The sequence below is a fragment of the Dendronephthya gigantea genome, unplaced genomic scaffold, assembly GCF_004324835.1.
Source record: "Dendronephthya gigantea isolate DGI-Jeju-01 unplaced genomic scaffold, DenGig_1.0 000014F, whole genome shotgun sequence".
Classification (NCBI taxonomy): Eukaryota; Metazoa; Cnidaria; class Anthozoa; order Malacalcyonacea; family Nephtheidae; genus Dendronephthya; species Dendronephthya gigantea.
In genome coordinates this window covers 2,517,494-2,541,207 of record NW_021163024.1, presented here as the reverse complement: position 1 = coordinate 2,541,207, position 23,714 = coordinate 2,517,494, and the positions used below count along the sequence as shown (strand labels likewise).

The window sequence follows — 23,714 nt, the reverse complement described above, 5'->3', positions numbered from 1 at the left end:
TGTTACAGTGCTGTTGCTTAGTTGGCAGTTTTTGCTATAAATGTTGCTTTTTTCTGTGAAATTGTAACCAGAGCAATTATCATGACCAATGCAGAGAAGATGACATTCTCCCAAGTGATGAACGTTGTGACTGGAGATCAAGTTTGAAAGAGGTATCGCTTTGTTTCCTATTCAAAAACGACACGGTAGTCGGTATAGAATACTATAATTATTCACTTTCAAAGCAAATAAACTAACAAAATAGTAATTTTAGAAATAATTTCTGACGTTGCTTTTCTATTAACTACTCCTGCTAAATCGTAAGTAAAAAATAGCATAATTAGACGTTTTGGTTCTGTACACCAATTTATTCTACTCTGACTCAAAAGCTCTGTCGCAATTTCCTTGCAAAAACAGCGTAAAAATAGCAATAGCATACTCTTTGCTTAATGTAATTTTTATTTTTTGTATCAACACTGCATTGACGCTAGGAATAATTCATTTCAGTTCAGGAGTCAAGCACACTTTTAGTTAGGTTTTGAGTTCAGGAACGAAGCACACTTTTAATTGGGTTTCGAGACATATTCACTCCAACAATTTGGATACAAATAGCAGATGGGATAAATTCGTTTTGGGGCTGACTACAAAAAAATTCCGAAGCTTACTACTCAGTCAAAAAAACCTCTACCAGCAGACAATTTAATCGCAATATCAACGCAAAATTGTTGAATTTTTCTTATAACTCATGCATACCGTTAGTTTAGAAGATGTTGCCTTTCCGGGAAGGCTTTTTCTTATCTTTCATGCACTTATCGCTGATTTCAGGGAAAAAAAATTCTGGGGCTTTGTCTTTGTTAAGGAATTCTCAAACATTGCATCCGATGTAAATAGTTTGACAAATATTATATAGCAGCAGTGGCGTAGCTAACCCGTCGTATTAGCCCCAATATGCAAATTTTACAGGTTATTATCATTATTAATCTCTTTATATTAGAAATTCACTGTTTTCACAGTTTTAGCGTATCAGGACAAAAGTTTTTGTTCTCAAAATCGACAAAAGTAAAATGGTAAAATTAAATATGTAAAAAGCAATGAGAAGAATTGAAAGTTGAAATGAACTGAATTTCATTGCGTAGTAACTAATAAATCGAAACAAAAATAAACTAAACGGCCAAGGGAATTTTGACATGTAATCCGTTTTGATAAAATGTAAAATTTATTACTGAGAACGGATAAAGTCTATAAAAGGCTCACCAACAGTTGTCTTCTTAAAATGTCTCCATGTACAAGGTTTACCGTCCTCGGAACAAGGTAGTTGTTGTAGTTGTGCATTTGATGTTGACAGTACTAACGCTAACAATCCAACTGAAATTAAGGAAAATGCATGATATCCGTTTAACAAATTATTCAAAAAACTAGAAGTTAGTATCGCAAGTATAGTGCTGCCTCAAAGGGCCGATTGGGGGTAATTTTACGTTCAAAATTATGTGAGCAAAATTGGGCAAATAATTATATGATTTCTCTAATAGAAATTGTTTAATTATTTTACCTTTAAATTCAAATACACAATACTAATGCCTGTATTCTCAAAACTTCTGCTCACGCAGCTTGGCGACACTCGTTGAAACGTATATAAATTTTGTTATTGGTGATCAATGAGAAAGTTCTTAATTTGAAAAGATTTAAGGTATAAAACACTCAAAATCAAGCTTTTATTTGACTGATTTTGTACCGATTTTATTCAACGATTTTGTACTATTTTGATATAGTTGAGGCTTGAATTTTTAACTTTTATTTAATTACCGCAAGAGGTCATGAAGCTGCCTGCTTATAGCATAATGCATGTAGCAAAAACTGAACGGCAAACGTTTACATTTTATGATAATTTTTATACCGAAAGATGGAAACATTAGCTATAATAAACCCCAAAAAATGCAATATAGAATGATTTGAGTTTGGTATAATTTCTGCAATTTTAGGTCGCGCTTGCTCATGAAATTGTGTACTTGATTTGAAATAACGAGCTAGGGGTCAAAAGTTAATTGAAATAAGGTACAATAAAACACAACCACAATTTAAAATTAGATATTTAAGTATTCTTTTATTTGAATAAATTGCTTTTTCATTTTCGTTGCAGGCTATATATTCGTTAAGTATAATATTGCGATGGCGTAGAATTGAAAATATTGACTGCATAAAAAGAACATATAGTAAATATGAAAAATACGATAAAACTTACATTGTTGCATAACAAAAAAATCACATCTAGTTGAACTAGGAAATCCAAACTGAATCATCCATGAGATGAGAAAAATCATTACGGAGGACGTTTCTTTGATTCACTATACTGAGTTAAGATCGACTCTTTATGACTAGGGACTGATATACGCCTTCAGTGGTATTTTCTTTGACACTGATGTAAATTGAAGGCGCCTCTCAATTTATAAGTTTTTACGTTTCGCTTCGGAAGTCGTCACAGACAGTAAGATAAATTGCATTTCTAGAAATTCGATTTTTCGTGTATTGCATGCAGTTTAAGAATTTATACACTCATCTAATCTCTGACCTTAAACCTATTTCGACCTAAAACATGCAGTTAGCTAAATTAAGTCATGCATAATTTGTGGTTAAATCCGAAATTACCAGAAGAAAGTATTAATCCGTGAAACTTTTGGATTGTCTTGGTAACGAAAATAATTGTGATAGGCGTTGATATTAACTTGCCTTTCGCGATATACCAAACAAACTCAATTGTACAAGTTTGGATAATATTTTCTACTGCAAGTATATCTTTTCTAATGATTATTACTAATTATACTGAGGATGAGAACTTTATATTTTTCACCGTATGCATATTAAGTATTGCGTGATTTACAATTTTCGGGCATAACAACGTCACAACATGATTTACAATTTTCTTTCCGGCATAACAACGTCACAACAATACATTATAGTGGTTCATTATGGGAGTAATTTGTCCGAAAACAATCCAAATCAGATTCTAGAATAAGTTAAATATTTCGCTAAATTTTCTTATTCGTCGAAGGCGGATCCACCTGACAGATAATGAATTAAAGGAAATTTAAGCTGAATTTACTGAATCGAAACTTGTTTTTATCGAAGAACTCCAGCAGGTGAAAACCCCTGATGTTTCCCGCGAAGGCGGCAATTATTCAAGCATGAACAGAAATAATTAAACTGCATTTAACAAGTATATTGAAGAGCGAGGATGGACGATAGCATAATTTAAATATTATTTTTTTCTATAGAATAATATAAATAGATAACTCAATAAAGTTTATTATAGTTTATCAATGTATAAACTCTTTAATTAAAGCTCTGCAAAACTAAATTCACGAAGTGATTCCACAAACAGACGTCCATTTTTGCAGCTGCTATCGGGATGGGCTGCATGAAATTCAGGAATAACGCTCAGTTAAGTCTGTTTCATGGCCGTTCTGTTTCTGCTGATTAAAGGCCATGCAAATATTGAACTGAGAAGAACAAAGGATTGAAGCTGTCTCGGTTTCTATTTCCCCTGTTGAAACTAATTTGCTCGAATTTATCAGTTGGCCTACAGAGTTCATCAAATACTTGGGGAAATTTGGCTGTAGAAACCACTCACCGAACCTGTCTATAACCGTATATTTTCACTGACCAAAGTCAATTCTTGCTATATTATTTATGGTATTAGGTATTTCCTTGACCAATCAAACTTGTTTCTTGAGCCATCCTGATTGGTCAATGACATGCAATGACTGAAGAAAGGGGGTTTTCTGCTTTAAAAATTTTCTTCAAGAAATTGTCAACTTCTATGTATGTAGTCTCAAAACTCACTCACATTGACTGACTCATTGCCAGCTGATTTGTGATCAGGACGTCATAAGGCTCTTCGACTGAGTAATCCGAGTTATCAGGCTCGCCTGAAGTCATAAAGGGGAAAATTTTAAATAATTTAAGTAGAAAAACAGACGTGTTTTCGATTTGATAGATTGATAATTGTTTTCAATTGTCAAAGTCAAATGAATTGAGGAAGTGATAATTCAGTTTTGTCGACGATCATGGCCTCTGATTGGTTGATTTTTACACTCAGATCAGCTTGTGCGTGTGACTTTATGTATATCAGTAATTTTATAATTACTGATCAATAAGAAAGTTCTTTTTCTACCCGATGGCAGAAAAGGTAAAGCACTGCATGAAATCAAGCTTTACATTATACATTATAATTTGACCGAATCTTTCCAGTATGCCGCGGCAATTTCCTGCTGATATATAATACCTAGATTAAGCGAAATATTTCGCTCAATTTTCTTTTAAATTTTGATCGAGAAGTTGATGAAAGCGCATCCCTTTGAGTCGTGACAGATCATGATTAAAAAGAATTTCAATTGCTAAATAAAAAATTTGTTTTGATCGAAGAACTGATAATTTGCTGAAATTTATCAGTTGGCCTTTTTAACAAGAGTAAAGAGTGATCAAATATTTTGGAAACTGCCTCAAAAAACACTCACCGACCGAACCTGTATGTACAGTATTTTCACCGACCAAAATCAAGTTTTGCTGTTATTTTTGAGCAATTCTCATTTGGCATTTCCGTGACTAATCAAACCTGTTTCTTGAGCCACCTGGGCCGGCTGTATGAACGCGGAATAATGGGTTTTTCACTCACTTCCAAAACGCCCGTTTAGTAAATCTTATTATTCCAAAATTATTATTTCGGCTCGGTTGTTCAATAAATAGATAATATTATTGCTTTTGATTTTGAACTTATCCACCGTTTAAGCTAAACGCCTTTCGAACAACCGGCCCCAGGGCGTTTTACCTTGATTATGAGTTTGGGTAAAAGGCCCTGGGATCGGCCAGCCGCTTTTGACTTCTGATCGGTTAAATGATTTTTCCTAATTTATATGTAATTAACGGAATATTTTTTAATTATTCCGAACCGAGCAAATAAATAGGGGGTGCATGCGTTCAAAGGGTGCGGTAAATGGCAGAAAACAAGACTCGAACAACCTCGCTCCCAGAGCATTTTACCTTGATTTTTACCCATAAAATGTGGGTATTTTGAACGGCCGATCCCAGGGCCTTCCTCTTCTCTCCTCCCCCAGCCCCAACCCTCCCTGGGAACGAGGTTGGTCGATGCCGGGAAAGATTCAAGATAAAACACTTGAGAAATATCGTCATGCATGGATTAGGAGAGTCAATCATTTCAATCTTGCGATTATTTACTCTTAAATGTGTTCATTCAACAACAACTATGATGGTTCGTGAATCATTAATAAATAATTTTAAAAAAAAATTAGTAAAAAGCGTTTCGCGACACTGGGCATGAATCCTGCAACTGCAAGGAAAGTAAACAAGAAACCACGACAACCACTTCATCTTCTTTCGAGTGATTTTTTATTGCTTACAGAAAAAAGTAAACAGGCCAGTTCGAAGATGCCATCGCTCATCCAAATAATCATGAGACATTTAAGAAATAGAAAACATTTTCCGTGTTTCTACTAGTGTGTTGATTCTTATTTGTAAACACCTCGAAATTTAAGCCTGTCGCACACGAGAGCTATTAACAGAACTCAAATAAGACACTGTAATCGTCAGGAAATTTGAAATAACCCAAATATTACTTACAGAACATGCATAATTATCGCATTTTATGTGCGCAGTACACACGTGCGTAAGTCAACGCGCGAAGTGGTTTTGTGGTTATATTCCGGGGTTGAATAGCCGGTTAACAATTTTTTTCATCGCTTGTTTATAAAAGTTGAATATTTAACCTTAGGTATTTTCTGCTTCAATACAAATCATATTATGTAAAGTTTTAAAACCAGGGCCGGTGCAGCGGATTAAAATTTAATTAACCTAGGGTTAGCGGGTTAACCAAGCTTTGAACAACCGGCCCCGTGGTGTCGGCTTCCAAACATCCTGAACATAAAGGTGGTTTTCCACTAGGCTGAATTCTTTCATTAAACGAAATTTTTCTCTTGATCTTTTTTCCGATGACCGGTAAGGAAATCAGCTAGGTAAAATTCTCAAGAAAAAAAATCATGCGAAAAATATTGTTTCATCTAAAAATTCTGCCAAGTGGAAAATCGCCTTAAAATAAGGGCGGTTTTCCACTAGGCGAAATTTTTCGAAGGAACGAAATTTTTCGCTCGATTTTCTCTACAATTGTGACCGGCGAAAGGAATCCGCTACGGTCGAATTCTCACCATTGAAAAGAATATCAGACGAAAATTTCGTTCGGTGGAAAAAATCCGCCAAGTGGAAAACCGCCATTAAGGGTAAGGCGAAGAAGGGACCTTCACCTACCGCGGCTACCAGTGACCCAATGAGCTCAGTCAGGGAACCGTAAGGAAACTATATTTCTGTAGCACGTTTTGCGTATTCAAGTGACGTTCAATAAACAAAATAAACAACTCCAACGACGACTCAATTTCTTAGGTTTTTCAAGTTTGTTAATAATTATTTGTTAGTTGTTACAAGAATAACACTTCCTGCAACTTACGCCTATAATTTTACCGCCATACCCGAAACAACGAAAGAAATTATTAAATCATTGTATTTACTGGATTATAACATGCGGAATGGTCAATTCATTCAATAAACTTTATCCTGACGTTTATTTGGGCTAGTAACGGCAACTCCGAACTGGCTTATCATAATATAAAATTATCAACATACACCATTCTACTGTCAATGACTATTGACTAACTCATTCTGATTAAATATCTAGGCCTAAATAAAGTTGAACAGTTCACAGCCCTTTAGTGACAAGTAGACTTGAAAAAAGCCACTGTGAAGGCAACGAAAGCTGCCGTCCCAATGTATGTACGAATGTCGTGGTAGTCTCCAAACTTTTTGAACATTCCTATGACATGTGACTCATCTGAAGGAAAAGAAAGCAAATGAATTATTGCTGGTCAGTTGAGGAAAACTCGTTCAAATCAATAATGAGAATAACTCACCATTATTCTTAAGAAGATCAGGATCCATGAGTTGGGCAATAGAGTTTGGATAGACAACTTTTATAGTAAATACACCATTGAACAGCATCCCAAGACCTCCAATTAACCATGGAAGATCTTCAACTTTTCTTTTCACCAAAAATGCCCCAACACCAGACAGTCCACCAACTAAAGCAGAACGTGGCTAAATAGAGCAGGTACAGTGATTTCTAACTTGTTCATTTATTAACTCTGAATGTCAGTGAGTGAATACCGGCCAATGATACTTTTATAGTAAATACTTAGATGAATTGCTTTTTTAAAAACTTAGATAAATTGCTTTAGGAGGCCGAAAACATGTTTTCAGTATAATGCTGATGAAGTATATTAATTTTTAAATAACTTTCCAGGCATTTTAAGGTGGTAAACAAAGCAGAGGATTGCACTTAATTGGTCAATCCAGAAACCTAAATAGAAGGTTAATTATAATGTTAATAAGGGTTGATAAAATTTGGCAAGAGTTAGCATTGAGTTGATAAGTCAGTGGTTAAATGTAAACAAGTGTTTTAAGTATAAATGCAGAACCTCTATCAACTCTAGCAATTAAACTATAGTTTTCAATTCTCAACTATAGTTGGACCAACTTTTAGGGTAGCTATCACATTAATTACCTCAGTCATTATATGCACTATAACTTAAGACATACAGGTATGGAACTAGAAATATTGCATGTTCTAACTGACTTGACCTAGTTGCTCAGTTGGAGTATTTGCCTAGCAAAGTAAAGATTGTACGTTTGATTCCCATTGTGGTAAACCTAATATTAAAGCTTGTCTACTTGGTAGCTCAGGGTAGCACTGTCATATTATTTCTCACCAAATTTTACCCTGGACTCTTGACCTATCCAGCATTGGTATAGTCTGGTGATCATTGGAAGATAAATTAATTTTAGGAGCACAAACTGTTTTATTCATCTAGGGCCAGTTGTATAAAAATCTTTATAACTAGATTTTATAACATATTATTTAAACCCTAGTTAGCTCAAAAACACACAACTCTGATAGGCCAATTCTGTCCTTAACTACATTTAAAGTCAGCTAGGCTTTTTATACAACTGGCTTCATTAAGGTAAGCAGGGCACCCTTGATTTTTATTAAAGTTTGGGCCTAATCATCATACTGCATGGTTGCATGGTGTGGTTAATTGTGAAATAAATTGTATACAAACGGTATAAAAATAAGAGCACAGTTTGTCCTGATTGTAATATGTGAAAAAATGTTTATGAGGTACAAAGGTCATTCCGATGAAATATTGGCTTTATGAAAATGTACATACAGCACGCATTTCATGAGACTTAATTATAAACATTCCATGCCACTTTATATACCAAAAGACAAGGTAAAAAAGTGCAAAGAATGCACAAACTATAGGATAAGATATTGAAAATAAGGAAAGATATTGCAATAACAGTTGATAACCGTTTACGTGTGCCTCATAACAGATGACAGAATTAATATAAATATACAGTTACACTTTATATGTTCCTTTTTACAATTAACATATATTTTGTGAAATACGTTAAAAAGTTTCACAACTTAGCGTTTATCAGGGATATGACCTACCATCTGTCTCACTCGAGGCCAAAAGTATCTAAAATTCATCAATGCTTGTTCCATATCGGTCATAGCTAAAATACCAGGCAGTTGTGATCCTCCAAGGTAGATGGCACCGCCGGAAAATATGCCTGCAGAAATTATTCCTGAAAACTTTAGACCTAATTCAAGGTTCTCTAACGTGAGGTATTTATCCATTGTAATGAGGAAATTATAGCGATTTTAAACTGAAATCGACAAAACAGATCAGATAGCTACGAATTGCAACGCGGTCAAACTAATTGCATAATTCATAAGCGTTGATAAAAACTTTTTAGTGTTATGAAAATATTCCAACCGGAAACATAGGTCGCCCAAGGTCACCCAGATATCTGTTTGTACTCAGTCTTCGACACATTGTTTACGCCCGCGGTCAGCTTCCACTGTCTGTACTAATGGACACTTGCGCTTTAGACTAATTTCTTACCTCGGCGACAAAAAAGAAATTTTCTGAAAGAGCTTACTAAAATTAGTAAAACTGCCAAGTTTGGCTGCGAATTGTTGTAAATTACAGAAAATATAGCCATGCGAAGTTGACGAATTTTGTACGCTTTTGTATTACGGCCGAAGTTTGTAACTAATTTAGTTACATATTTCCCCACGTAATACAAAAGTATACAAAATTTGCCTATATGACTATATTTTCCGTATTTTACAACATTTCGCATTTTACTAAACTACTAGCTATTTTTTTGTCGTAAACGACACTGGAAGTGTCGAAAAATCGGCAATTTTTTTACAAATTTGTTGCATTTTTCGCTGTGACTATGCGGGATGCAAGTTGCCTGATACCCGCTTTTGGTTTGAATCACGAATTCATTATTTCATTGGCTTTTACAATTTACGAACTTCTTAAAGCTCTTTGTTAAAGCCAATGAAATAATGCACTCTAGTTCAAACCAAAAGCCGGTATCAGGCAACTTGCATCCCGGGACGTAGAGTAGCAAGAAAAATTGCAATGTGTAACTGGGGCATGAAAAAATTACTAACGTTGATCGAGAAGAGTACAGTCAATTAATGATTTAGGCATTTAGCCAAGATAATCAAAATGGCGGAAAGATTTTTGATTAAAAACCAAACAGTCCCGCATGTTCAAAACGGAGGCCCCAAACAGTGAACGGAAATACTGGCTGAAGTTAAAAAACGTAACACATCAAGCTCGTATTGGAAATCGCCACTCAAAGGCAAAGAGAGGGTATTACAAATTAAACCTCTTCAAAAATTTCGATCGAGTGAACAATAAACAAATAATCATGCGATGTTACTCTTACAATTAAGAATTTAATAAAGCTTGTGATATTTGAACATTTTTAAACATCACTAGTAATATTAATCCCAAATTAAACTCACCGTCGTGGCATGATTACCTGTATACATATTACTACTATATATTAACTGATTATATACCTTGGATGTGATTACGTCACGAGACTCTCAGACAATAATTTGCAATGCAATGTGGGAAACATGTAGGAAAAAATAACCTCATTTTACATACATTAACTGAAAACTGTGCATGTGACGGAAGCACCTCTACGGTCTATTAACCGAACGTGAGGTCTGTACTGTGAAATATCAGACCGAGGCTTTTTTGTATGGACCGAGCGACGAGCTCTGAACTTCACGAGACATCTGGTTCAGATACGAAATATGCGGACCACGGTCCGGATATGGGTTCTTACAGACCGCTCGTTCAACCAATCAGAATAGAGGATCTTAAATAGATCCTCGGATAGGAATAAGTAGATATGTCCAACTTAATTTTGCCACACATCTTCACCTTTGGATGATAAATGCACTTTAATTCAAATTTTGTTTGCATTTGCTATTTTCAGCTTGCCGATGCCAATAAAATGTATAAAACTAGTATTCCAAGTCTAAACAGTCGGCTATAATTCTAAAAGCGTGTACAAATTAGTAGGTCGCTATTAACTCCTCACCATTAGCGCCTTCCAATCAATATATCAGTGTATGGCATTTAGGATGAAATTACTTTTTGATAGGGCTTGAAGTGCCGGAAGATGAGTGAATATTATTAACAGACAGTAGTTTATCAAAAAGGACAGAAATGTTTCATCAAGCTTACTTCCAGACTTTATCTGCAATCTTATTGGTGATTTTGCCAATGCTGGACGCTCAGTCATGTTCTCGAAGACACTTCCAAAGCACTAGTGTCGGTAAGTCGATAATTCCATTTTGTTTCCTCAGCTTTACGCGCGAATTTTAAGAGGACTTAGTAAAAAATGAAGAATAAATATGGGACTTACATCGCAGCATGTTGAATTACTGCGGGTTCAGGTAGTCCGGTAAATGTGAATCGTTGTCGCGTTAAATTTAACCGTTGCCCGATATGTCGTTTCTAGGGCGTGGCTTTGAAGTTGTTACAATTTCGGCATTCTTTTTTCGTCATATTTTAGTCCATTTTAGTCAGAAACGTTTGAATTTTGAACATAAACATTAACACCGCGCCCTAGAAACGTGTCAATGTCCTTTTAGAAACGTCAGCGCTAGCCCAACCTATTCACATTTTACGGTCTACCTGAATCCGCAGTAAGCGATAAATGAAAAGGAATTTTTCTACATGAGAATGATGGAATGATATACAAGGTAAAGATTTATATTTGAAATAACCTTCAAACCAGCTAAAAAATAACATCATCGACATCACATAAATGAAATGTTCCACCCTAAATGATCCAGGAAATGAAGCGTTGCGTCCATCAGAATTGATTTCAAGTCACAATATCCACAGATTGGGAGAGTGTCATTTACTGTGCATTGAGAAAGAAAATTGTTATGGTTATAACTACAGAGTGAGACCAAGCAGTGTTTATTTTGTCAACTGTCAACTTAGCAACCGCACAAAGAAGTGGAACAAAACAACGACTAAATATGGACCATGGGTTTACTACGAGGATGTTAAGGTAAGGTATATTAGTGGCCTATACAATATATCGATGTAGAGCGTGACTATGTAGGAATGGACATGCATTCATATATAAATTGCCAGATTTAGAGCTATGCACGCATGTTTCACTACCATGTTTTTTAAAATTGTTCGCTTATCTTGACGTACAAATTCAGTAACAGGATGCATGTGTATATTGCATGCTAATATATTTATGTCCCCAGGCTACCGAAGCGGTTGAAACTCTTGCAGGAAATTAGTTGGCAATCGAATATGTTCTGTTCAGTTTGAGTCCTGATTTTGTCAAATTAAACTAACATTTTTTTTATTTTTTACTATATGTAGGTCAAGGAAGGTTAGTCAGAATTTTAATTATATAACTACAACTTCGTGAAATGGAAAACGACAAACTCGGCCCTCGGGTGAAAAGAATGCAATCCAAATGAATGGGTGTTGCTGTAGAAGAGGCAGAGGGTCATGTCGCAGCTCTCGGAAGCTTTCGTCCAATTGGATAATGCTTTTCTTTGCTCTCTAAGGAACGAAGCTATGCTATTGGTTGAAACAGAAATGTATTGTAAAGTTCAGCCAATCAAAATCATTCTTGCGAGGAGCTGCGACACTACCTGTGGGGAGGCAGAGCAGCTCTCGTAGGCAATTTTTGGTCCAGCCCAATTCGATCGATGTTTTCAACACCCCTTCAAAATGGCGTCGTTATCCTACTATAGCATGGAATTAATATTTAATAGTAGACACACCGCGGAATATATAGTCTATACGGCAGAAGATGACATTATATAGTACCGGGCGCCACCAAGGGCTTGCACTGAGTTAAATGTTTTAGGCTTAATGATTAAAAAACGTTTTGATAAGATATAATTTTCATAAATTAAACTATTAATGATGATGACACCTGTTTCAATAATTTCAATGGTAAACGGTAATCGGGAGCTTTAGTAAAAAAATAAAGCAAATCATATTTTTCAGATATTGATGAATGTTCCACTGGGAAATACGAATGTCACGTGAATGCCACGTGTATCAACGCTATTGGTTCGTATGAATGCAGATGTAAACGTGGATTTTATGGAAACGGAACATACTGCGGTTCGGGTACGTACGCAAAATTGTACCGAAAGGAAACTTTTTGATAAAACTCTATTTTAATTTCCAGTAAATATCAGTCATTTTGAGAGACAGCGATCCCCCTGCATAAAATACAAGCAATGTTATGAAACGTATAACCATGTATTCATGTTGCCAACATTGTTTTTTGAATTTGCCACAATGCTAACGTAACAGGGAGTCAGAGAGTGTATATATATATTATAATTGTAATTTATTAATAAATTAGGGAAACTCAGAGAGTGAGCGTTCCAGACTTATTTGAGCTCAATGTTAAGGACTGCAGATAGTATCGAACATAGCGGATCGATCACCAATTGGGGCCGGTGTTTTGGATAGCTGACACTTTATTTAGTATATATATATATAATATTATATATATAATATATATATTAATATATATATATATATATATATATAAGTTGCGTTAATTAGCAATTACAGACTACGTCATCACCGTATGATATGTAATTTGAATATTAGTTGAGCGAACAGGCGAAGTAAAGTCGCACCTAAGGCAAGCAAGTGAAGCGATCGTTTTAGAAGTTCGAGCGTTAGGAGATCCACCCTTCAGGTACTATTTTATAGTCTTATAGTTCCGTGAACAGTTTTAGTATTATTTTGTGAATTTAGTTAGCTTTATAGTCGATTTTAACGAACATTTAATTATTACATTATCTTTGTTATTGTAAAATATGATTGGAATGTGCATGCTATATCTTTGTAAATTTATGATTTTAGAATTAAATTAAAAGGAAATCTCCTTGCGTCTCGCAGTTTTGTCACCCTGGCATGTGTCCTTACCAACTTCTGAAGGAATAAAACAGTTCAGTGCCGATTTAGTAGGCAAATAAAGAAACAGATAATCGAGTGTTCATATATTTGGCAAGCACGATGCCCGAGGGAGATTCGAGCGAAGCGTCGATTGTAGACAACAGTTCAAGCGAAACCGCGTTGAGAAACAAGCGCAAACAAGTTCGAGGGAAGATTACTCGCAGTATTAAGCGTCTAAGTGAAGGAGTTTCGAATGGAGATCGAAATTTACGACGTTTTGAGAAGGAAATCGAACAGTTACGGAAGGACTTTGATATTGCACGCGAGTTACACAGCCAGTTCTACGATTTACCAGACGTGGATGATGCCGCATTAGATAAGTGGGAAGACGACTTAACGAGTGACGTGTATGGAATCGAAGAGAGAGTCGAAGAATATATACGAGGTATATCGAAATTAAATGGCGAAGCATCTGGAGAAAACAATACAGAGAACACACCTTCCCCGCAGAACGCGTCAATAAACCAACTTCCGGAAGATCGTCAAACGTCAACACAAGTGTCAACACCGGAAGCTAGTACCTTTTCATTACAACAAGAAGAATTCGTAGCTCCATCACCTACGAGCAACACAAACAGCAGCAACACAGAAGCAACATCTCAACCAATTACCTTTGATTCCTGGATAGATGAGCTAAAGGAATTCGAAGAAACCAAAGTAACGTTGACGGATGACGGAAGCCAAATGTCAATCGCAGATGCGCTTTTGAAGTTGGAAGCAAGCCGAGACATACCGAATGTTACTTTGACCAAATTCTCTGGGAATCCATTGGATTACGCGGATTTCATCGACCGTTTTAAGATACATATCCATGACAAACCCCACCTCACCGATGATATGAGAATGATTCAACTAAAGATGCACGTCAGTGGCGATGCGGAAAGAGCAATTTCCGGTTTGAGTTCGAAAGGAGTGATGTATGCGACTGCACTGAAGATGATCAAAGAACAGTTTGGACAATGCGACTGCACTGAAGATGATCAAAGAACAGTTTGGACAACCAAGCGTGATTGCTCGCGCGTTAGTAAACAACCTGACCAAAGGAGAGAAAATCGGTAGAAGTGACAGAAAGAAGCTACGTGAGTTCTCGATCGACCTTATCAATTGCATGGCTACGATGAAACGTATTGGATATACGGCAGATATTAATGCCAATGACAACCTACGGAAGATTATCATGCGCCTACCGGACCACATAATTGAAAGATGGAAAGTCTTCGTGACAGATATCCGTGAAAAGGGTCAGACGCCCACAGTCAGCCATATTAGTGAATATGTGAGAAAGAGAGTAAAGGCAGAGTTCGACCCTGATTTTGGTGACCTACAAAGAGATCCAAGACCCCCACGAGGTGACCATCCTGCGCCGAGAAAGAATCTATACGCTACCGATCGTGATTCAAGCAGATCACCAATGAAATGTTACGTTTGTGAAGAAGATCACCGTGTCATCGATTGTCCAGTATTAGCGAAGGCCTCAGTCCCTGAAAGACTAGAACTAGTGAAGAAAGCAAGACTGTGTTTCTCATGTTTGAATCGTGGACACTCCAAGAATGATTGTCGATCAAAGAAGAAATGTAAAGAGGACGATTCATGTCCTTACTTCCATCATCCTCTTCTACACCACAGTTCAGAACCAGTTGCTTCGATTCTAGATAAAGCTAGCATGATGCCTGTAATCAGAGCTAGATTCAGAGCCCCCAACGGCCGAGTTCGTGAAGGGAACGTTTTGGTTGACAGTGGTGCCGGAACGACAGTCATTCGGAGCCAGTTTGCAAAAGAACTTGGATTGAACGGGAAAAGAGAACGTGTTGACTTAGCAGTTGTTGGAGGAGAGAAACTAGAGCAACCACACAGCCGACGAGTGAACTTTTCGATCTCTGCACTGGAAGGCAATCAAGAGTTCAAGATCGAAGCCCACGAGATAGAGAAAACTATTCTCAACGTTCCCGAGTTAAACAGAAAGTGGTTGCGTTCCTTCCCCCATCTCCGAGACATCGATTTCAGTCACGCATCGGGATCAGTCGACCTTATACTCGGAGTCCATTACACCCACCTTCATTGGGAAGAAGAGATACGCCGAGGAAAGGAATTCCAACCAGTGGCCAAGAAAACCAAACTTGGTTGGTACGTGATTGGAGCCAATGAGGGGGAAAGAAGCCATGAACTTTGTTCCATTCATTTTGTACGAAAGATAGACATGGAAAAATTTTATCAGTTTGAGACACTGGGAATTCAAGCATCCAATTGTTCGTGCCCTAAGTCAATCCTGTCACTCGACGATAAACGAGCCATAAAGCTTATGGAGCAGTCATGTAAGCGCGACGACAATCGCTATGTAATCGGCCTCCCGTGGAAAAAGGACAAGAACTTGTTGCCTGATAACTGATCCCTGGCAGAAACACGACTTCGATCCTTGGAAAAGAGTCTTAGCAAGAACGAAGAAAAGGCGGGAATGTATAATCAAGCGTTAAAGCAGTACGTAGAAAACAACTGGGCAGTACCTCTCAGTGAAGAAGATCTTAAAGTCGATAGGAGACCTGTCTATTACCTACCACATCATGGTGTTTATCGGCCAGGCAAGAAAAGTACTCCGTTACGTGTTGTCTTTGATCCAGCAAGCCCATACCATGGTATGTCATTGAATTCCTTCCTTTTCAAGGGTCCAGGTCTGATTGGCAACCTGCTCGGTGTGCTTTTACGCTTCCGTGAAGAACAAGTGGCCTTTAGCGGAGACATATCTAAGATGTTTCTCCAAATCCTATTGCCAGAAGAAGATACCCATGTCCACCGTTTCCTCTGGCGGGACCTTGATACGACAAAACAGCCAACGACATACGCCCTGCAACGAGTTACGTTCGGAGACAAGCCCTCTCCCGATATGGCAAGCTTTGTCATGCTGAAAATGGCAAAAGAAAACGAGAAAGAATGCCCTCGAGCGGCTACCGTTCTGGAACGTGATAGATATGTAGACGACCTAATCCATTCTTGCCCAAGTACGAAAGAAGCTGCAAAGACCATTGAGTAAGTGGATAGAGTTCTGTCAACCGGAAGCTTCGTTATTAAAGAATGGGTATGCTCCTCTACGATCGAGAAGACAAATGAAGAAGAACAGTCAAGAGAAGTGAACAGTGACGAGAGAAATCCACGACGTGCTACATCAATCGTGAATTTGGACGGCGAAGAAGAAAGCAAAACGCTTGGTGTAACATGGAATCCTAAGAGAGATGTAATTGGATTTGCATCGAAAGAAATAAAGGTCGAAAAACTGACAAAAAGATCCGTCCTCTCGAACATCTCGAAGCTGTACGACCCACTCGGTCTGGCATCTGCAGTAACGATAAAGGCAAGGATAGCCTTGCAGAATATTTGGAAATCAAAACAATTCGATTGGGATGACCCTCTCCCTGAAGTCATGAGCGACACTTGGAGAAAGTTGTTTAAGGAAATCGAAAGTCTCAAGAAAGTCGAGTTTCCGAGGTGCCTTCAACCGAAAGAAGTATCTGGTCATTCCGAGTTACACGTCTTCGCGGATGCAAGCAAAGATGCCTATGGCGCCGTAGCGTACTTGGTTTGGACTACCCCTTATGGTTTCCACGTTAGTCTTGTGTCTGCGAAAGCACGAGTCGCTCCACTGAGGCACACTACAATCCCGAGACTGGAGTTGATGGCTGCACTGATCGCGTCTAGACTCGCTCGTACTATTGTCGAGGAATTCAAGTTAAAGCCCTCGAGCGTCACATTTTGGTCAGATTCTACCATCGTGCTCAGCTGGCTACGCTCGGAATCGACATCATTCAAGCCGTTCGTCGGAGTTCGGGTGGCCGAGATCCAAGAAAGTTGGACTCCAAGTTCATGGCGGCATGTCCCATCAGAAGAGAATCCAGCTGATGATTTGAGTCGCGGTATTACAGTAGAAGAATGAAGTTCAGGTCGTTGGAGCAAAGGTCCATCTTTTCTTTCGAAGCCAAAGACCGAATGGCCATGTGAAAGAACAACAGAACCCGACATTCAAAATGAAGATCCCGAGAAGAAAGGGCGACCAAACCCCTTGGCAGCAATTGCAAGTGTCGAGAATTAGCCTCCGTTCAGTATCGTTTTGTCCTCGACAAGTCTCAATTCACACAAATTCGATTGGGTTTATGAAATATATTGAATTAACAAATAAAATTAAAAGTTATACTAAATCTTCACCCAAAATTCACGTTGCAGCTATGTCGAATTAATATCGCGTTTCTCGAGTCACAGACCGTTTCGCACACTATGACCCTCTATCACCAACTGACTCAATTTTGTGCAGATCCCTTATTTTACCCATATTGCTTCCCATTTCTGTGCTGTGCGTGTCATCACCTATTATTTCGTGCGCCCCGTTGTCGCTCAGTCCCGACACACTCCCCCCATATATCTTAGTGCTGTGATATATGTCTACAAAGGGTCTGAGCTAGTGCTACTGATTCAAGCTTAAATGCAATCTAATATTAGTGTCCTAATATGGATAAGTGTCACCGTTCATCTTCTTCTGCTTGATCCCGTAAGCGGATTGCTGCCGCTGCTGCTGCATCACGTTTCGGTCGGGGTTGGAAGGGAGGGGTGTCTGGGTTTAACGTGGTTGGAGGTGGTAAGTCACAGGAAAGTTCTATCGGGTAGAGTTGCTGTATTGCACGTTCAAGATTCCATTGGCGTCCTGATCTTTGCTCCCCGTACTACGTCATCACGCCCTCGAATCAGCTCTTCGACTACGCCCATCTTCCATAAATTTCTGTTCTTCTCCTCTCCTTCGATGATAACAGCATCACCACGGTTGGGATGATCTGCGTTTTTCCCATTATCTTGTCGGTGTCGATCTCTTAGCCCACGAACGTATTCTCTATACCACCGTCTCCACAACAAATCCTTGCATCTACGAAGAAACTTCGCTCTCTTCCGAAGGCTGTGGTCCTCAACGTGATAAGATTCCACTTCAGGTAAGATAACTGGATTTATCTGCAACATTCTTGCGGGGTGAGAACAGTTTGTTCTACGTCGTCTTCAACGTATGTTAACGGTCGATTGTTCATTACAACTTCTATGTCTAGGATCACGTCTGATAATTCTTCAAAGGTTAGATTACCGTTCCCGATACTTTTATAAAAACATCGTTTAAAGAGCCCGATCAACCGCTCGAACTGTCCACCCCACCAGGGTGCGCGACTCAGGTTAAACCTCCAATGGATCTCCTTGTCCGTAAGGAAACCGTTTATGATCTCATTTCCAATTGCCTTTTTCAGCCAGTTTGCCGCAGCCTTGAACGTAGTGGCATTATCTGAGTATATGATTTGTGGTCTCCCCCTTCGAGCGATCAATCTTTTTAGGCTAGGCAGAAATTGGACAACCTCCAATGATTTCAACAGCTCCAAATGAACTGCTCTTGTGAGGCTGCACGCGTAAAGTACCAGATACGCTTTCTTTTCCGCTTTTCCTGCTGTTTTGTATTTGATTGGTCCAGCGAAGTCGACTCCTATCACTTGGAACGGGGTTTCTCCTTGCGTTCGCGTAACTGGTAGTCGTCCAGGCGGTGGTCTGTGATACGCACGAGCGCGGAATCGCACACATCCATGACATTTGCTTCGTACCTGCTTCACAAGGCGACGTAGTCTAGGTATCCAGTATCGCTCACGAACTTCAGCCATGGTCGCCGGTACTCCCCCGTGAAGAGTGATGATGTGCGCTTGTTCGACTAGTTTCTTTGATAACTGCGAATTTGCAGGCAAGTATACCGGATACTCGCCTTCGATTCGCCCGCGACACTCTAGAATTCCGTTCTGGTTAGGTTGGAGGTTTAGCTCGATTTTCGTACTCTCGAATTCCGGTGCGTCCCTAGCTCCATCTTGAACTCGTTTAATCCACCACAACCGTGCGTCTTCGATCTCCTGCGTCTTTATCGGTCCCAGGGACTTCGCTTTCCTTTGGGTGTGTTGAATGAAGCGGTTAATCCAAGCACAAATTCGAAGGGTTTTCGCAACGTATACCGCTCTAGTAGTTGGTCAAACACGTCCTCGTGTGCCGTTTGATTCATCGTGACCAAAACTCGCGTCGACGGTTTTTCCTCTTGCTTCGAATCCGAACTCGCCACAGGCACAACTTCCGGTGGCCACGTCTCCTGGTTGTTAAGCCACGTTGGACCGTGCTTCCATAACTCGTTTCCCACCACATCTCCTCCGCGGCTCCCTAGGTCAGCGGGATTCTCGTTCGTTGGGACGTGATGCCATCTGATCCGGTCGAGTTCTTTGACCTTTTTCACTCGGTTGGATACGAATTGCCGGTACTCGCCTTGTCCATTGATCCAATATAACGCGACTGTCGAGTCCAACCAACAGTGTATCTCGGTCACCTTCTCCATTCCGATCGCTCGCTCGACGTTCGTCACTAAGTTTGCGGTCATATGACCAGCGACAAGCTCTAAACAGGGAATCGTGAGGCTCTTCTTCGCAAGTCTGGACTTTGCACACACAGGGCCTCCCTTTTCGTAGATGCTGCGTCTCGTTCTTTGTTTACTACAACACTTAAACGGTCTTGAGCTTTGTTCCAACCCATACCGAGCATCTTTGTCTCAGTCCCCTTTGTGCCCAGCTGCTGTTTCGCGAAGGTAGTTTCCGGGTTGCCCACGTTGCCTTCATTGGCGCTCTGGTCGGTATCCTCGAGTTCAGAGGCGTTTGAGTGCCATTTATGCAGGTGGAAAGTGGCATCCTCAAAAATACTAACCGTCTTCGCTTTTTTCTCTTTGACCTCTTCAACATTATCACCTCCCTCCATCACATCATCGACATACAGGCCGCCTTTTATCTCTTCCACCAGAGCCGGATATCTTTTCTCCCAACTCTTTAGGTGTTCGTTCAGGACACCTCCAAGAAGGAAGGGAGAACAGGTCAGCCCAAACAGCGCCCTAGTAAACCGATAGACTGTGAGGTCGTCACTATCTGGTGCCTTCCAATGGAAGCGTAGGGAATCTCGTTGGTTTTCGCGTATCCGGACTTGCAGGAAGGCTTTCTCGAGATCAGCGGTCAGCACGATGGGGAGGAAACGTAGACGAACTAAAATATCCCACAGGTGGTTCTGGAGTGGTGGGCCAGGGTTCAAGCATTCGTTCAAGGATGGATCAGATGCCGATTCTTTGGCGGACGCGTCGTAAACGACCCGAAGTTTCGTCGTCTCTGCGGTCTCCTTTACGACGGGCTTGTGGGGAATGTAAAACTCTTTACCCTTTGCTGTGGCAGGTGCTGGTTCGACAATACCTTTCACGAGCTGATCTTGAATAATGTCGTTGTACTCTTTGTAAATTCCTCTTTTCTCGAGACGTTTCACTCGAGACTCTCGCACGGCAATCTTGTAAATCAGTTTATATATCTGTATTTTAAATTGTATTGTATTGTGTTGTATTTAGTAATTTTGTCCCTAAATATCTAATGAATGTATATAATTATAGCCCACTTTTTATACTGTAGATTTTACCGTGCTTAAATAAAGTTTTGATTGATTGATTGAGGTTGTTAAGTCTCCTTATGCTTCCTCTTTCGTTCGACGGAAGGTGTGGATGATGCGATTTCCACGGTAAGCTAGTCTCGTACCAGCCTTCTTTGTCGCGTGTGAGCTCGTCTTTAAAATCATCGTAAATCGCTTGAGAGCCTTCCTCGGTGGGATCTTCAAGACCGAGGACGTCTAACCGACACAATCGCTCGAAATCGTTTTGAGATGTTGTGGTCAGTAGCATCGTATTCTGGTCCAACTCGATTCCAGGACTCATGATCATCCAACCAAACCTTGTAAATTCCGCCACGGGATCACCGTCCTTTCCTACCAGGGGTTTGGTCCTTGTTTTTATCCGAGCATACTCGCCGTTTCCCAGCACGAGGTGAATGGGTAGCTCACTCTTTGTGTCGCGTTCGTCCATTTTGACCGAATTCAAATGTTTATATCGTCTCACGAGTTGGTCGTAATTGGGGTTACTAGTTGTCAGAAGCTCGCTCTTTCCAACTTTGTTCAAGCTCACGTTTATTTTGCACGAACCGTCCAAGGAACTAACTTCTACATCGAAAACTTCTATTCGCTTTGTTTGCGAAGTCATCAACATGTCTATTCGCTGGCTCTTTATTTCGCTGGGTTTAATGTTTAACGCGTTGACAAGTTTCGCGGACGCATAGGAACTGCCGGCGCCAGAATCAATAAGTGCGCGAGTCATTACACCATTAACTTTCACAACAACAACTGGAAATATCCCTTCCGCGCTTGCCCCATCTGTCATCACTTTCTTAGCCCCGGGTGATTGGTCCCCTTCTTTTGTATGATCTTGACCAGACCTTTCGTCGCGTTCATGCTTGTACTGTTCGCAGATGGATGAGTGATGACGCTTGTTGCAATGCCCACTAGACGTCTTGCTGGCACAGTCCGAAGCTCGGTGAAATTTCGTAGCGCAGTTAAAGCACAAACCCTTTCTTGCTAAAATTTGCTTTCGGTCACTGGGATTCACGACATTTGTGCATGAAACCGCCTTATGGCCAAGATCGCCGCAATAAACACAGCCCAAAAGTTTTTGTTCATTTCCGCTCGTGCGAAACAACTTCTTACGGTAATCATCTTTGCGCGGAGGGTCGCTTTCGTTTACCGGATTGCGTTTTACCCACTGTCGCAATGCCTCAGCTAACTTCTCGAAATCCCATGTTTCCCATTCAGGATCGGTTCTAACTAAATCGCCCCTGATACCTGACAATTTATCTAATGTCATCGAGACATTTCCGTTAACCTGATCGAGTTTCCTCAAGGTCTGCAAGGCTCGCACGCAATAGGTCAAAGTCTCACTAAATTCGGCAATTTCTACGGGGGTTACTGTTCGGAATATGAGGTAGATCGAGAATCTCCCTTATATAGCTTTTGACAATCTCGGATTCCTTGCCGTAATTGTCTTGGAGAATGGCTTTGGCTCTATTGTAACCTTCGGTTGAAAAGGGCAGGGACTCGACGCATGTTTTGACCTTTGGACCCAATAATTCTAACAAATACGTAAACTTGGTAATGGGGGCCACGGAACTCTTATCAATCCCTTCGGTAAATTGTCCCCAAAACCTAGGCCAGTCTTTAAATGACCCATTAAACTTCGTAATCACAAGTTTCGGTAGCTTTGCGTTTCGACTTGGGCATTCCTGAGTTTCCGGTTTGGGTGGGGTCATTTCCCTTTGCATGCGTAGTTTCTGTTCATGCAACTTTAGTTCTGCTTCACGTTGCTGCTCTAGTCCTGCAGCCTTAGCGTTACGTTTCTCTTCAGCTAACCAATCGCTCAACTTTGAAATCTGTAAATCAGCTACTTCGAGTGTCGCCTCAACACTGTCGCTCCAATCGGAAATTTCGCTCATGCTTGTTTTTCTCGCGATTTTCTGTTCCTCAACTTTGCGCTTGCACTCGTTAGCCGCGGTGTTTACAGATTGCAGTGTTTCGATATGGCGTTTTATAGTTTCACGCTTACCTGTTGCCAGGATTTTATCTGACCTTCTCGTAACCAATTTCAGCTGGGATAATTTCGTCTCCAATTCGATGTCTGCCTTTGTCAATTCTGGTATACTTTCTCCGGTTGGTTGAACGGCCATCTCCGTAACTGTCTCTCCAGCAGTACTCTCCTTTTCTTCTTCCATCGTTGTTCAACGAGTTCGCAATCCCGTCTCGGAGGTGCCAGGTGTCGAGAATTAGCCTCCGTTCAGTATCGTTTTGTCCTCGACAAGTCTCAATTCACACAAATTCGATTGGGTTTATGAAATATATTGAATTAACAAATAAAATTAAAAGTTATACTAAATCTTCACCCAAAATTCACGTTGCAGCTATGTCGAATTAATATCGCGTCTCTCGAGTTACAGACCGTTTCGCACACTATGACCCTCTATCACCAACTGACTCAATTTTGTGCAGATCCCTTATTTTACCCATATTGCTTCCCATTTCTGTGCAGTGCGTGTCATCACCTATTATTTCGTGCGCCCCGTTGTCGCTCAGTCCCGACACAAGCCTCCAACCTCTGTTGAGTCCAGATCGTTTCTCAGATTGGGATAGATTAGTAAGAGTAACAGCTCATTGTCAACGTTTTGTTAAAAACCTGAAGAATACGATACAAGACCCGTCAAAGATCACAAAGGGAGTCCTACAGCCAGAAGAAATCAAAGAAGCCGAATTTTATTGGATCCGAGAAGCTCAACACGAATTGAAAGCTGCAGATTATCCAAACTTGTCCCCTTTCATTGAAGATGGATT

At 39.8% G+C, this 23,714-nt stretch overlaps 6 protein-coding genes across 6 annotated transcripts; 3 read left to right on the top strand and 3 right to left on the bottom strand.

Moving 5' to 3' along the window:
* Window positions 1-5,362: 5,362 nt before the first annotated feature.
* LOC114519847 lies at window positions 5,363-8,846 on the bottom strand. Its single transcript, XM_028540027.1, has 3 exons — window positions 8,549-8,846; window positions 6,948-7,131; window positions 5,363-6,868 (listed from the first exon to the last, which is right to left on the bottom strand). Exons 1-3 carry the CDS (start codon window positions 8,735-8,737, stop codon window positions 6,747-6,749), a joined length of 495 nt encoding a protein of 164 aa, XP_028395828.1. The 5' UTR covers window positions 8,738-8,846; the 3' UTR covers window positions 5,363-6,746.
* A 4,239-nt stretch (window positions 8,847-13,085) lies between these two features.
* Window positions 13,086-14,501, top strand: LOC114519763. Its single transcript, XM_028539934.1, has 2 exons — window positions 13,086-13,182; window positions 13,350-14,501. The coding sequence occupies exon 2, from the start codon at window positions 13,503-13,505 to the stop codon at window positions 14,499-14,501; it is 999 nt and encodes a 332-aa protein (XP_028395735.1). The 5' UTR covers window positions 13,086-13,182; window positions 13,350-13,502.
* A 58-nt stretch (window positions 14,502-14,559) lies between these two features.
* LOC114519762 lies at window positions 14,560-15,828 on the top strand. Its single transcript, XM_028539933.1, has one exon. It carries the CDS (start codon window positions 14,560-14,562, stop codon window positions 15,826-15,828), a length of 1,269 nt encoding a protein of 422 aa, XP_028395734.1.
* Window positions 15,829-16,320: 492 nt separating this feature from the next.
* On the top strand, window positions 16,321-17,364 carry LOC114519761. Its single transcript, XM_028539932.1, has 2 exons — window positions 16,321-16,407; window positions 16,537-17,364. The coding sequence occupies exons 1-2, from the start codon at window positions 16,321-16,323 to the stop codon at window positions 17,362-17,364; spliced, it is 915 nt and encodes a 304-aa protein (XP_028395733.1).
* A 1,057-nt stretch (window positions 17,365-18,421) lies between these two features.
* Window positions 18,422-19,821, bottom strand: LOC114519760. The gene is made up of 2 exons (XM_028539931.1): window positions 19,451-19,821; window positions 18,422-19,385 (listed from the first exon to the last, which is right to left on the bottom strand). Exons 1-2 carry the CDS (start codon window positions 19,819-19,821, stop codon window positions 18,422-18,424), a joined length of 1,335 nt encoding a protein of 444 aa, XP_028395732.1.
* A 59-nt stretch (window positions 19,822-19,880) lies between these two features.
* Window positions 19,881-21,720, bottom strand: LOC114519759. Its single transcript, XM_028539930.1, has 3 exons — window positions 21,047-21,720; window positions 20,931-20,934; window positions 19,881-20,825 (listed from the first exon to the last, which is right to left on the bottom strand). Exons 1-3 carry the CDS (start codon window positions 21,718-21,720, stop codon window positions 19,881-19,883), a joined length of 1,623 nt encoding a protein of 540 aa, XP_028395731.1.
* Window positions 21,721-23,714: the final 1,994 nt, after the last annotated feature.